Source organism: Marasmius oreades, chromosome 6, assembly GCF_018924745.1.
Source record: "Marasmius oreades isolate 03SP1 chromosome 6, whole genome shotgun sequence".
Lineage (NCBI taxonomy): Eukaryota > Fungi > Basidiomycota > Agaricomycetes > Agaricales > Marasmiaceae > Marasmius > Marasmius oreades.
Genome location: NC_057328.1, coordinates 2,025,972 through 2,040,083, shown reverse-complemented (window position 1 = coordinate 2,040,083; position 14,112 = coordinate 2,025,972). Strand labels below are relative to the sequence as shown.

General features: G+C 48.5%; 5 protein-coding genes across 6 annotated transcripts; 1 reads left to right on the top strand and 4 right to left on the bottom strand.

Moving 5' to 3' along the window:
- Positions 1–8: 8 nt before the first annotated feature.
- On the bottom strand, positions 9–3,506 carry E1B28_010108 (uncharacterized protein). Its single transcript, XM_043155058.1, has 4 exons — positions 2,609–3,506; positions 641–2,531; positions 506–561; positions 9–454 (listed from the first exon to the last, which is right to left on the bottom strand). Exons 1-4 carry the CDS (start codon positions 3,463–3,465, stop codon positions 229–231), a joined length of 3,030 nt encoding a protein of 1,009 aa, XP_043007519.1. The 5' UTR covers positions 3,466–3,506; the 3' UTR covers positions 9–228.
- Positions 3,507–3,595: 89 nt separating this feature from the next.
- Positions 3,596–5,316, bottom strand: E1B28_010107 (uncharacterized protein). Its single transcript, XM_043155057.1, has 6 exons — positions 4,992–5,316; positions 4,831–4,938; positions 4,606–4,722; positions 4,383–4,524; positions 4,082–4,326; positions 3,596–4,024 (listed from the first exon to the last, which is right to left on the bottom strand). The coding sequence occupies exons 1-6, from the start codon at positions 5,154–5,156 to the stop codon at positions 3,665–3,667; spliced, it is 1,137 nt and encodes a 378-aa protein (XP_043007518.1). The 5' UTR covers positions 5,157–5,316; the 3' UTR covers positions 3,596–3,664.
- Positions 5,317–5,609: 293 nt separating this feature from the next.
- On the bottom strand, positions 5,610–8,463 carry E1B28_010106 (uncharacterized protein). The gene is made up of 12 exons (XM_043155056.1): positions 7,931–8,463; positions 7,555–7,867; positions 7,354–7,506; positions 7,141–7,300; positions 6,984–7,089; positions 6,818–6,923; positions 6,701–6,763; positions 6,520–6,636; positions 6,405–6,462; positions 6,023–6,346; positions 5,907–5,975; positions 5,610–5,846 (listed from the first exon to the last, which is right to left on the bottom strand). The coding sequence occupies exons 1-12, from the start codon at positions 8,200–8,202 to the stop codon at positions 5,803–5,805; spliced, it is 1,785 nt and encodes a 594-aa protein (XP_043007517.1). The 5' UTR covers positions 8,203–8,463; the 3' UTR covers positions 5,610–5,802.
- A 111-nt stretch (positions 8,464–8,574) lies between these two features.
- On the top strand, positions 8,575–11,030 carry E1B28_010105 (uncharacterized protein). 2 transcript variants are annotated; one of them, XM_043155054.1, is made up of 3 exons: positions 8,575–8,685; positions 8,740–9,437; positions 9,491–11,030. In XM_043155054.1, the coding sequence occupies exons 1-3, from the start codon at positions 8,625–8,627 to the stop codon at positions 10,817–10,819; spliced, it is 2,088 nt and encodes a 695-aa protein (XP_043007515.1). In that variant the 5' UTR covers positions 8,575–8,624; the 3' UTR covers positions 10,820–11,030. The 2 variants fall into 2 exon arrangements, with proteins under 2 accessions (XP_043007515.1, XP_043007516.1); XM_043155055.1 differs by having other exon boundaries at positions 8,733–9,437.
- E1B28_010104 (uncharacterized protein) lies at positions 10,878–13,387 on the bottom strand. The gene is made up of 12 exons (XM_043155053.1): positions 13,000–13,387; positions 12,637–12,943; positions 12,433–12,585; positions 12,227–12,386; positions 12,063–12,168; positions 11,912–12,011; positions 11,789–11,851; positions 11,606–11,722; positions 11,492–11,549; positions 11,137–11,427; positions 11,011–11,079; positions 10,878–10,949 (listed from the first exon to the last, which is right to left on the bottom strand). Exons 1-12 carry the CDS (start codon positions 13,335–13,337, stop codon positions 10,906–10,908), a joined length of 1,806 nt encoding a protein of 601 aa, XP_043007514.1. The 5' UTR covers positions 13,338–13,387; the 3' UTR covers positions 10,878–10,905.
- Positions 13,388–14,112: the final 725 nt, after the last annotated feature.

Sequence of the window (14,112 nt, the reverse complement as noted above, 5' to 3'; positions counted from 1 at the left end):
TATCAAATGGCATCAGAGGTCAAATACAGTCTATAGATATTGAAATGCATGTTGGAGAGGGCAAGAGAGTACAGCAAGCCGAAAAGTGTAAAATGTATACATCTACAGATAATACGTAGATAAACCGCTCAATAGAAAGATAAGAAAACAAGTTAAATAGTGGTGATAAGCGACGTGAAATGGAAGACATCAGAACACGTGCTCAGGTAGAGTCCTTCCTCTTCAACATCATCTAGCACTTTGCGAAGTCCGTCTCTGTCTCTTCAGACCACCTGTACCAGCTCCGGTACTGTTTGCACCACTTGCAGTGCTGTCATTTGACCCATTACCACCAACATTCGATTGGGACCGCGGCCTGGTCGCAATCTTTGGGAGACCAGAGGGTGCCGAAGCTGAATTGTTACTATTCCCCGACTTGCGGGAACTTGAGCTGGGTGTCCCAGATGCCCGATTGCTTGTGGATCGAATGAGTTTACAAAATCCTGAAATATGCGAGAGCACGTACCGTTTTTTAATAACATCTGTTTTGAGTGATAAGGGCCTGACGACCCCATGCAATTTCTGTGGCAAAAAACAAGTGAGAAGTAGGTCATCAGGTCAGTGACCATTCTGGGCGTCATCCAAGATAACGAAGACTCACATAAAATAGACCACATGCATTACACAACGGTTGTCCCTCTGGGTCCCTTCTCCAAAGCGGGGTGTTTGTCGTGTGACAATTCGTACATAAGGTAACACTCCCTCCTCCGTCTCCATCACCCTCTTTCCCCTCCTTATCTCCTCCGGGCTTGTCTGAAGGGTCAGGGGTACTCGCCGAACTCCTCAATTCTCCCACACCCGCTGCAGAAGTCGACTTCCGTCGTTGTACACCACCTTTCGGAGATATTCCACCAGAAGAATCCTGGACCTGAGATGAAGATTTCAAAGGGATATACTTCCTGCCGCCAGCCCGTCCATTCGTCCCTCCTCCGCCTCCTGCTCCCGAAGCGGCTTCCGGAGCACTACTCGGGGGCGTACTAACATTCGAATGATTACTTGCGTTTGGACTTGTCGTCGCGGAGTTAGCCAGTAACGCTCCTGCACTGGTGCCCCAACCGTCACTCGAGACCGGGCTAGCGTGGAACGCAACAAATCCTTCTGCCCCAAATCCATCTGGTCCTACCCCGTTACCGCTTATGTCGGGCGCGGCGGAAGAGACCTGGGTGGGATCGACATAATAAGGTGCAGGCGTTGGCGTCGAGGAAGGTGCGGTAGAATTGGGTGTTGGGTTATACATCAGTCCCATCAAAGTCGAGTAATCAACGCCGTCCTCTGCAGCATTTCCGAGCGTGGCCATACGCGCATAATTTTCCGCCATTACAGCCGACGCGCTGGCCGCTGCTGGAGATAAACCGTTGGTTCCGTTGGGGGTCGACGAAAGCGAGTTGCTATTTGTTGGATCTCCTCCATCAAACAGTCTGTCATACCCTCCAACGATGGAAGTGCTGGACGGAAAAGAAAAGTTGAATGAACTTATGGGGAACGACGAACTTAAATAGGATGTCGTAGGACTGGTAACACCACTACTACGTCTACTGTGTAGGCTGGTAATTTCACTGGTGATACCCAACGACCCAGGATCCGGACTGAGTAACACTGGATCGGCACGAAGCATGCTTTCTGCATGAGGTGCTTCTGCTCGTCGTTTGCCGAGCAGGCCCTGGGCCTGTGTTATTTGTATTTGTTGTTCTTTGGGAGGTAGAGGCCGCCCGTTGACTTGATGTCGACCACCCAGGCCAGAAAAGAGGCTTTCCTTTGAGACTGTGTGATCGAATGAAGTCTTACGCACATGTCGCGGGAATGTGCGCAATTCCGGGGGAATTTGGTGTTGAGTATGATGGTGCGAATGTATATGAGGAGTAGGGTGCTGAGCAGATAATGTCTGCGGGTGATGTGGTTGATATTGTGTAGGTGGATGTGGTGAAAGTTGCGAATTGTCGAAGAATAACTGTTCTCCGTCTAAACTAAAGTCATCGGTCTGATTCTGCGCGGGTGTCCGTGATAAGCCATGTAGACCAAACGAAGGTAAAGAGGATGGTGCGAACACAGGAGAGCTAAATGCCGAAGTATCGGTGGAGGCTGATGACATTGAAAGGGAGGGAAAGGCCCAAGAAGTTGTAGTGGACGTCGACGATGAGGATAAAGGATCGTCGTAAATGGAAGTTGACGAATGGCTTGCAGGTAAATTCGCCTTGGACGTGGGAGGACTCATGCGTGATGCGGACAAAAGGGATGGCGCATGTGACGCCATACCTTTGCCAGATGATGTAGTCGTAGTAGCGATTCTATATGAAGGTGTACTCGTTGACGAGGATGACATAGAAAATGAAGCCCCCGGAGCACTTGCAGGACCTGGGAAATGGAAATCGGTGGAAATCATCGTTTCATTATGGAACTCTGGGGGACGGGAACGAGAGCGAGTGGTAGGTGTCCAGTCCATCGAGATTCGAGACCTGGATCTACTGAAAGCTCTCCAGTCCATAGGCGTATCTCTGCAAAAAAAAAATCGAGGGGGGGATGAGGAATGAAGCGAAATGAAAGAAGTTTGAAAACAAGTGTTATGACTTACTCAGGAAGATCGAACTTGTCCTGGTTTGTGCCGTCGAAACCAACGACTCGGACGACTCTGCCTTTCCCTTTATCGATCCGTCTGCCCCTTTCGTCTGGTTCAGTATGAATCACTTCCGAATTTGAGGTAGAAGTAGAAGGTTGTTTAATTATTATCGGTACGGCAGCGGCAGAAGCTGCAGAAACTGGCTTGCTCTTCTGCTGGTCCAGTAAATTGGGTACTTTCTGGTTCTGTTGACTCTGCTGTTGTTGCTCGTCTTCCTTTTTCTTCTTCAAGGCAAGAGCCATCATACGCCAAGTGATATTTTCCATTCGCTGAGCATGTGGTAAAGTAGCCTTTGTCCTAGCATACATCCTCCAAACCTGGGTAGCAAGAGGGTCCTGTTTTGCGAGCTGCTCGGGGTCTTCTACATCGAGTGCAGGAAGTTGAGAGGGCAAAACGTCTGGGGAACCAGATAGACGAGGGGAAGTGAATGGACTATTCGCTTGTGAAGGTTTCGAAGAGAAAAGACCATCAGAAAAGATGTCGCTGAAGATTGTAGATTTGGGTGAGTTGGGTGAAACTACGGGAGAGTGGAGATATGACGATCGGTCTTGACCATGATGAGGAGACATCCAGAGAGAGGGAGGTAGCTGGGGAGGTGGTAAAGGATGATGGGGAATATTGTTGCTCGTCGTTGTGGACGGTGGATACGGGCTGGTAAAGGCTGGCCAATGGTTGGGCTCGTTGTGTTGGTCGACGATGGGAGGTCCAAAGACGCCAGAGGCAGCGAGAGCGGCAAAAACATTAGGGGATAGGGGAGCAGAGAAGAGGTTTGCCCATTGATCTGGCCGTTCTGGCCATTGCTCCCTGCTCATCGCCGTCGTGGTCGTTGTCGAACCTGGTCCTCGCAAAAGCCTAGCTGGAATACGGGGGCTGGAATTACTATATTGCTTTCGTCGGCGGCCCGTGTTCCGAGGACCCCGAGCACTCTTCCAAGTTTCCTTTCTCGGAAAACAATGTGTATTAATGGCTCCGACGGCCTCCGGATCTCGGTAGCTATGTACAATGTCCCGATCAACACTTCCACTTCCAAGCCTCGGCTAATTCTCCTCTCAGAACGGCAACCAAAACGAAGCCTCCAATGCATCCTGGGCTCAAATACAATAGTGCGGGCTGTGCATGTCCCCATACGTGCATCACTGTCATAGTTGCCACAAGTCCGAGGACGTATGCAGTAAGCGTCCCATAGAAAAACCAGGGTGTTCTTGTTCGACCGTTCCTTAAATCGAACCTCAACGCAAGCGTGATAAATGTTCCAGGGATCACAATATCACCCAGTCCAAGCATGGTGAAACCTCTTGCATCAGAGAAGTGGAGTGACTTTGCCCACAAAAGTTTGATGGGCACGTCAAGGCCAGTCGCCACTTCCACCATCTGTGAAGGAGAATCAATCCAAAGAGCAATTTACGTTTGAGAAGACTTCGAACTTACCACGCGCGTCCCAAACACCCACCAAATGTCATATACGAATAACCCACTCAAAAGTGCACACCCTGTGGCAAATGAATCCAGCTTGATCAACGATAAGGCATTGTGCGAAAAGGACATCGCCAGGATATCCGTAAATAACACCGATCTCCGACTCGGGGGCGAGAGTCTGTATAAGACGGATGGTATCGTGGATAGAGCTATGAGGAACATGGATGGCGTTCTCCATGAAATTGACAGGAGCGTTTCTGAATGAACCATGAGAAAAAAATGGAAAAGTACAAGACTGAGAAAAAAAAAGAACCATCTTTCTTCTTCTTGTCGCCATCGCCAGACTTCTCAACTTTACTCTTCCCGGACTTTCCCTTGTTTACTTTGATCTCGATCCTCTCGAACTGCCCCCATCGCTCTCGTCCAATAACAAACTTTGTCAAGGCGATCGCTGACTATCACCGGGCCAATCACAATGCGCAAGAAAAAGTATTAAATTTCCCGGCTCTGAATATTTTTTGGAAGAGCATACGCACACGAGCGATACTTCCAACGCCGGCAAAAGAGAAATACCACCCTAAAACCCAGTTAATCCATTCCTTGCCAAAATACTTGATCACGAGGAAGAGGCCGAAAAGAACGAAGGAGCCGATCTGGTGAATTCAATTTGTTGAAACCGAGTTCATAAGTGCAGCAGCGAAGGAGTAAACTGGGTGGTGAACAGAACAATTAAGAGGGCAAAATATTGCAGGTACACGTACGACAGGAAACCACCACGCGTCCTCCAATGAAACTACCTCCATATCTTCATCGTTGTCCTCACTCTCATCCTCATCCTCGTCCTTCTCTGTCTTTTTCTTCTCCTTGTCCTTGGAGAAAATCAGTAATCTTGATAGCTATTTCGATAGAAGGTTTCACTCACTTTCCCGCTCCCCACAGACCCATATGCCCCACAATAAATGGATAAACAAGCAAGACCGAGTAAACCCGCATAACTGGAAAGTAGATCCCAGTCTATCTCTTTGTTCCTTGGCAGAAGGGATCTCCAGTTCACATCCTGTATGGAGAATGATGGTACTCCGTTCATTTCGTTGCAAGCAGTCGAGTTGGAAGAACGAAGGCCGAACGAGATTTCCAAAGTTGCCACGTCTATGCGCGCTACTTGGATGCTTTGGCGCGAGAGTTACTCTTAGTGTCATGTCATGTGACAGTATAAACGGCCGATACTGGTTGGAGGGACCCCTGACACCGCAATTTCCGCTCACGCGTAACGCCTTGTCCACACCCTTTTGATAGCAGTATCCCACCGAAATCACAGTGAAACCTGGTGGAACCCCCCGGAAATATCAACATGTAGATGGAACTTGAGAAAAGACTCTCGGTGGAGATGTCTTGACGGACGGACATTGGACGGACATCCAGCAATGGCTCTAAGGGCCCAATTAATACCTGCGCATTATGTATATTATTGGTCCAGTACTAGTACTTCGAGGTCTTCGGAGGATTTCTCAGTCACCACGAACACTCAAACTCCAGTCAATTCACTTTGTGCCTTCTCGATCACAAACGTTTCATTCAGGGATTTAAGTATTATACCCGCCACATGGGTCTAGTACATAAGTACATACTGACTAGTTTGCGATCTAATCCATACATCACTGTGGGTATCTGCGACGCTAGCAACGAGGGGGCCGATGATTGAAGCTTGTAATAATATATGATATAGTTTGGTCTCAGAAACCAGCTGCGATGCCATTTTTCCTAGAGTCACTTGCAGCTTTGAAGGTGGAATGAGGACATATATAGGGAATGTGGAGGCAAGGAGGAAATGACACACCATACAAGACACTACTAGCATCTCTCGTGATACCGTTTATGACCGCCTGAATAACATTCACGTCGATTCCTAATGGGAGAATTGAGTAATCCGAATCATAACACGAAGCCTCTTACTTGTAACATTATGTCCCAATGCCTTCAAACTTTGGGCATACTTCTCCGGATAAGTGCTGTCGAGCCTAGTTTCGACGGGGAACAACTGGTCGTGGATCCTCCCTGACTCAATTGCTTCCCCGATGATCGCCTCTCCAAGAGTGTTTCCCCCATCTACAGTACCTCCCCACTGGTTGATTGTCGACAGAATAACTTGAAAAGCTGCAGACAAGATGTTGACACCACCTGCGCCACCAACAACCATGTACAATGAGTGGTCCGAATTTTCGATGATGGTGGGCACAGTTGAGGAGAGAGGGCGTTTATGGGGTTCTGGGTAGTTGTCTGCGTTGCACAGGAAGATCAGAGGCTGGAGCCAAGAGCAGAGAGAGAAAAGACGAACAAGGGGAAGGCCAAAGTCCCCAAGCATTCGGTTTTCCTGGTACACTAAAGTCATCCATCTGCGCGTACAGCATTAACATCATTTAAGAAAAACATAAGGCCAAGACATCCATCACCTCATCGTTCAGGATAACACCCGTCTCAGGATCCAAGACTTGTGAACCGAACACCAGATTGATCGTGGTCGTAAGAGATACCGCAGTGCCATTCTGATCTACAACCGCCAAATGTGTCTAGAGTGTCCGTAGGTATTTCAGTGCTGGAATAAAGACGCACGAGACAAGATAGCCTACTTACCGTTCCATGATCAGTTTTAAAATCATAGATCGGGTTATAATAGTCGGGATCGTGGGTTCGATCCTAAACACTAATCATTAGCAACCATGTTTGTCTCCCCATCACACATATACGAACATCGCTTATGTTACGCACAACCGCGTCGGCGAATTCTTTCGTGGGTACCTCATCAATCAACCTCCTATTGGTTGCATTTCGGAAGTTAGGATCGCTGAGCCTCGTTCTAGAAGATTACAATAAGCCTTCGTTCCAGGGATAGTAAACTTAAAAAGCTACCACAAACCTGGCTGCGAAACCATACTTGAGGGCTTCCACCAATCTATGAGTGTTCAACTCATTTCGCTGAGTGAAGTTGTAGTGCTCAACAATATTGAGCATATGCAACAGCGCTTTAGATGACGTGAGCTTCGGCCCCATGAATGGTGGACGTTCAAACCCACCGGCTCCGGAAGATGGTGCTTGTGGTACGTAAACCTTTTTCCCTAGGTACGTTCCCTGTAGCGATCGAGAAACGCTGACTGTGTAGTTCTCAAAGTCACCATTAGTGACTATGCCGCCATTCGCCTGGATCTTGCGAACGAGAGAATCGGCGATGGGACCCTAGAGTGAACGTTTCGTGACAAACCGACGCATGTGAAAGGGAGCGGAGGTACCTTGTAAAACACGCCAGGCCCATCATCAGCAATTAAGGATAGTGTTCTTGATAAGTTCTTGTTGATATAAACGTCGTTCTCCCTGAGTAAAACTCCATTGGGTGCCCATATTGCAGACCAATCCGGATTGTTCAAGAAAAGATCCTTGTATGCCTGCAAAACAGTTAGTCTGAACGTATCACCCGAAAGCGATCAACGGACTGGGATTCTTTTTGCGAGCTCTGGGCCTATTTTGTAGCCATTCGCGAGCTCGATGGCAGGTCGAAAAAGATCTTTCCATGGTAATGAACCCCATCGCTTGTGAGCCTCCCCTAGTCCGCGAATTTCACCGGGAACGCCAACTGCCAACCCACCAAACTGAGATGAATTTGATGACGCTGTGTACATGGTCGTGTTTGCGAGGGCAGGTGCAGTCTCGCGGAAGTTAATGGACCATATTTCCGAAGTCGTATTGCTGCTGCTGCTGTTGTTGGGTATACGGACGGTCATCCAGCCACCACCACCGATTCCCGATCTGTACACGGATGTGGGAGTTAAGGAAAAGGTTCACCGGGGTGAACAGTCTAATTAGACGCACGAAAATGGCTGAACTACGCCCAAGCAGAGAACAGACGAGATGGCAGCGTCTACAGCATTCCCCCCTGACTTCAATATTTGCACGCCTATATCGGAACATAGTCTGTGATCTGCTGCGACGGCTCCATGACGGCTGGAAACGAGAATGGCAGGGTTATTGGTGCCGGAGGTCGCACTGGCTGCAGCGAAGGATGGAGCAAGGGCGAGGCAGGCAAAGAACTTGATGAATGAGTTCTGACGACCCTCGCGCTGACCACCTTGGAGGTGAACCATTGCTAGCACTGATGATGGGAGGCTAGGACACGAAGAACAAAAACGCGACGACGAGATAAATAGTTGATCGATACCGCCTTAAAGCCCCCATAAGACCAAAGGTGCCGTTAGTTGTTTGAAAGCAGACGTAGCCCCGGGTCCCTTTTCATTCTGATATATATCAAGACCATGCGATAGCGATGCTCGTGGTGCGATTTGGACGGTAGATAGAGCAATACGGCGTGATCTTGCGCCTCGACTTGATCTAGTACTAGTGATCAGGAAGGAAAGCAGGAGTACTCACATGACCGACAGAGCCGGGGCAGGTGCCAGAAGCGGCCATTGGTTCGGACCTCCGGCCGCAGACGTTTCCCTACAAAGTTAAAATTTTCATTCGACTTCTGCTCGTCGCAGACCACGGCGAGGACGACTCCTCGACCAGCATGCTGCCTCTTTCTCTTCGGACAGCCATTGCGGTCTCAAAGTCACTCTCTCGACGCTCAAGTGGGTGTTCTCGTTGACTTGTTACTTCCCCAAAAATTCATTTCTAGCTTTGAGTCTCTCGCCCAGCGAAACAATGTCGCAGGTTATTAGCCTCTTCTGCAGCAACAAGCACCGCACCCTATGAACAAGCATTACAACCTTCGGAGCCAGTGTCCGACGAAAGTCAGCAAGCAACATTCGCGTCAATAAAAGATGCAATGTCCCCCGGCACATTCAAAGCTGTCACTGTTCGCCCTTTTCAGTTTTCACATATGACCGAAGTCCAGCAAGCAGTGTTGGGTATGCTCCCCGACCTTGCACTACCTCATACCCTTGCACAATCCCCACGCGACGTAATGGTCCGTGCAAGAACTGGGACCGGAAAAACCCTCGCATTCTTGGTGCCTGCAATTGAAGCACGACTCAAAATGTTGCAGGCTGCAGGTCGGAAAGCTCTCACGGATAATGGTCGAGTTAACGATCCTGCGCTTGAAACACGCGGCAAACGGGTCCTCGCAAGGGAGGAGGTCGGCACTCTCATTCTTACTCCAACGCGCGAACTTGCAATTCAGATTGCCAATGAAGCCCTCAACCTCACCAAACATCATCCTGATTTTCGCGTTCACGTATGGATTGGTGCAACCTCTAGACGCACTCAAATGCGAGATTTCATGACTGGTACGAGGGACATTATCGTAGCAACTCCAGGACGTCTACGCGACCTTCTGGAAAGTGAACCAGATGTCAAAAGAGGTTTGAGCCATACTCATCAAGTATGTTTTATTCCGTCTATTCCCTCTCCCTTGTTTATACATTCCACCGTTAGGTCATTTTTGATGAAGCAGACACTATGCTTGAAATTGGCTTCCGGGACGATATCGAGGCTATCATGTCATATCTCCCCCCTACGCCTCAGAGACAAACCTTCCTGTTTTCCGCCACTCTCTCATCCAAGGTCAGAGAAATAGCTCAAAAGCATCTAGCGGCAGGTCACAGCTATATTGACTGTATCAAAGGCCAAGATTCGCCTGTACACGCAGACATTCCCCAATATCACACAGTCGTACCCTCCGCCTCCCAACAAATTCCTCATATTCTCCGTACCATCGCACACGACCAACTCGTCAACCCGGGATCTTCCAAGGTCATGCTCTTCCTCCCCACCACCAAGATGACACAGCTTTTCACAACCATCATCAAGCAGTTTGGGAGGTCCCTTCTACCTGCTGGGAGAGAGACAACCGTATACGAGATCCACTCCAAACGTCCCCAGAGTTCGAGGACTCGCACATCCGACATGTTTCGAAAGGACAAATCCGGGGCCAGCGTGCTCGTCTCATCCGATGTCTCTGCTCGTGGTGTTGACTACCCCGGTGTGACTCGGGTCATACAAGTAGGCATTCCAGCAACTAGGGAACAGTATATCCATCGTGTTGGAAGAACCGGGCGAGGCTCCAAAGAGGTCAAAGGACGCGGAGATTTCGTCTTGTTGCCTTGGGAAGTCGGATTCATATCATGGCAGCTCACAGACATTCCCATTAAACCCATCACAGTCGCGGAATTGAAAACTCAACTTGCGACCTTGGCAGAAAAACACGATGAATCGCCCGGCCACTCTTTGCCTTTATCTCTTAAGACTTCGAGGAGTTCGAGTTTTTCGACAATGAACTCCATCAGATTTCAGACTCCGTACAAACCTCTCCTTGATGAGTTTGATCGGTTGGGCTCTCAGATTGGATCTCAGCTGGACGTTGAAGCCGTCCGAGAAACGTTTCTGTCTCTTATTGGTTATTATTTCTCCAAGTCTACTGAACTCCGAGTTAGCAACAACGTCATCCTAGAAGGTTGTCGACAATGGACCACCGATGCTTTGGCGCAAGAGACACCTCCGTATGTGTCTGAAATGTTCTTGCAGAGGCTAGGTCTAGAGGATCGCCGGACGAAGCAGTTTGGACGCGGTGCTAAAAAATTTGCTCCCACTAGGCGCCAAAATGTGCCATCCTGGGATGGTCGTGGCGTTCAGAAGAATAAGAATAGAGAGTGGACGTCAAAGGAATACGAAACGGGTGTTCGTGGCAAAGAAGCAGATGGATATCGGACAAGACGATACGATCAAGACTTCCGTAGACCGAGACAGACAGCTTCCTTACACTGAAGAGACATTGGATACATCTACACTATCAGCTACTTTTGAGAAAAGTATCGATAATTACCCCGGAAGTACGATATCTATTCTTTTAATCAAAACCCAGCCGCAATCCCATTTTTCCTCGAATCGCTCGCAGCTAAGTAAATGTTCGTGTCAGTATCGCATCGTAGAAAAAAGTATAGAAGCATTGTGCATACCATATAAAACACCATCTTCGTCTTGCATAACCGTATTGATTACCCCAGCAACACGGTTCACATCTAGGACTGTAGGAATTGGAAATCAGCCCCAAGTCAAGTGGCGAGCAAAGTAGAAAAACACACCAGTCACGTTGTGCCCTCTTTTGATCAACGCCTTCACCCATTGTGTCGGATAAGTATCATCCACAAGAGTAAGCATCGGATACAGCTGGTCATGCACCCTCCCTGCTTCAACCGCCTGACTCATATCCATACCCCAATGAACCAAGTTTACCAAAACTTGGAACACAGCACCAAAGATGATGGAGCCCCCGGAACCACCCAAGGCTGCGAAGAACGAGTTGTCTGAGGCCCTTTCGATGATGGTGGGTACCGTTGAAGACAACGGACGTTTAAAAGGTTCAGGGTAGTTGTCTGCGTGAAGGGAAGTAAGAATCATCCCACTAAGTTCATGGAAAACGAGGGGGGAGAAGTTTACAGGGTGATGGCCAAAGTCCGAATATGTTTGGTGTCCCGGGAACACTAAAGTCGTCCATCTGTTTTGAATATCTCAGTCGCCTTCTGGCTCGAGATCACCCAGGCTATGCTCTACCTGGTTATTCAGAATGACGCCTGTTCCTGGGTCCAGGACGAAAGAGCCAAACAGGCCGTTTACTGAAGATGTAAGCGCGACAGCCATACCATGTCGGTCGACAACAGATACGTGTTGCTGCAAGTCAAACGAAGATACAGTAAGTTCGTCGTGTACAGCCAAAGGAGGGATTAGTACACTCACAGTTCCATGGTCCAGCTTCACATCGAATTGTGGATTGTAGTAGTCGGGAGGGTGAGTACGATCCTGGGTCGAGGAGCAGAATAAACCTGGTTAGTTAGTTACTACCATCTCGAGACAACTTACATCAGTCAGATTTAGGTAGACCGCATCGGAGAAGGCCTTTGTTGGTATTTCTTCGATTACGCTCAAGTCATCCCGATACAGGGGGTCACTGAGTCTCGTTCTAGAGCAGAAAGGCTCAAATATAAATCACGTGTTTCGGAATGACGCTCACCTTGCAGCAAAGCCGTATTTCAATGCTTCTACAACTCTATGGGTATTCATTCCGTTATGTTCCGAGAAATCGTAGTGTTCTATGATATTAAGCATGTGGAGCAAAACTGTTTTTAAGAAGTCAGAATGAGGACGCTAAGTAGAGAGAGAGGCTGTAGCATTTACCAGGCCCAGAGGTAGGTGCCCTAGGAACGTAGATCTTCTTGTCCAGGTAGGTACCTTCTAACGACCGATAGACGTCGACGGTGTAGTTCTCCAGGTCTTCGTGCGTAATAATCCCCCCGGTTGCTTGAATTTTACCAACGAGTGAGTCTGCGACCGAGCCCTGGCAAAGCTGTAACCGCGAATCGACAAATCAAGGGAGGGAGTACCTTGTAAAACGCGTCTGGACCTTCATGAGCGATCTTCAACAGCGTCCTGGAAAGGTTGGTATTACAAAGTATTTCATATTCCTTCAAAAATGTGCCTTTAGGTGCAAATATGGACCTCCAATCAGGATTATTCAATATGAGATCTGAGAACCACTAAAGCCATCTCAATATACTGACTAAGGAGAAGTGCAGAAAGAGACCCACCGGTAAACGTCTTCCAAGCTCGGTACCGACGCTGAACCCTTTGGCAAGCATAATGCTAGGGGTAAATAGTTTATTCCAAGGTAACGAGCCCCATCTGTGATGAGCTTGTTCAAACCCGCGAATCTCTCCCGGGATCCCCACAGCCAAACCACCGAAACGAGACGAGTTTGTTCCTTCCCTGTACATATTATTATGCGCAGCAGCAGGTGCCTTTTCTCTAAAGTCCACGGACCAGACTTCTGAGCGGCCGTTTGGTGTAGTAGGCGGGATCCGAACGGTCATGAACCCCCCTCCACCAATGCCTGACCTAGAATTAGACCTTTTAAAACTCTTGATACCTCAATAACGGCACAGAGAGCTCACGAGAATGGATTGACGACGCCGATGCATAAGCTAGACGCGATAGCAGCGTCCAACGCATTTCCGCCCTCCTTCAATATCCGGACACCAATGTCAGAACATTGCCTATGCTCTGATGCTACAGCACCATGACGTGACTTGACCAAATACGCTGGATTGTTCGTGCCCGAACTTGCTATAAAGTTTGTGATTTGACCGGGAGAGCGATAAGTAAAGGAAAGTAAGGAAGTGGTAGTAACAAGTGCTAGTGTGGTTAATGCGATTGACCTGTAAGGGATGCACTTGCGCTTTGGCCTGGAGGGTGAGCCTGGAAGAAGGGGCTGCTTCTCGGCGTCCAACATCGTGCTAAGAAGGGGACGATACAGTAGATGTAAATTAAATAAATGTTCGCGAAATTGACCGTCGACATCCGGATCAGTCATCAACCGAATGATTTCAAACTCCGAAATGAGCGATCGGAGTACCGCCTCCGAACGGATTTACATGTTCTTCGACTTGCCTTTGGACCTCTCATTTCTACATAGTTATAATTCTCTATACACTACAGCATACCGTCTTTAAGGCAACTGATTCCTTTCTACTTACTTTTTGTGCACTCGTCATGCTCGGTTGACGGTTCAGTTTAGAATTGAAATACCGTTCCGGTAACCAACCGGCTACATAATCACCAATAGTAATAGGTCCTGTTCCAAGTCGGTCTATAAGGATCAACACCGAAAATCTCGAAAGGGATGCCCATAGCAGTGTTGCTCGGACACATTGTCCCAGCTACATTTTGGTGTCCAGCCAGTAGCCTAGCCGACGCATCAGTAGCGGACACCCTTGTGACCGCTGTGGCGGACACAGGAAAGGCAGTGGCCCGCTCCCGGTCCGCCTGCCCCGCCTGCCCAAGGAAGCTTAATTAGTTCGTATGATCGCGCCGCCGCGAGCCCTTCTATGTACAATATTTTAACCTCTCAACTCCCACCTATACATATACGACTTCAGACTGGAACGACTGGATTCATCAGTACAGCAATCTTTTTGACTTCACCAAACCATTTTGAAACCATTCTGGGTCGAGAAATGGGAGAACAATGCTCGAAAAGGTCTCGATGATGAGATATTAGTATTTCA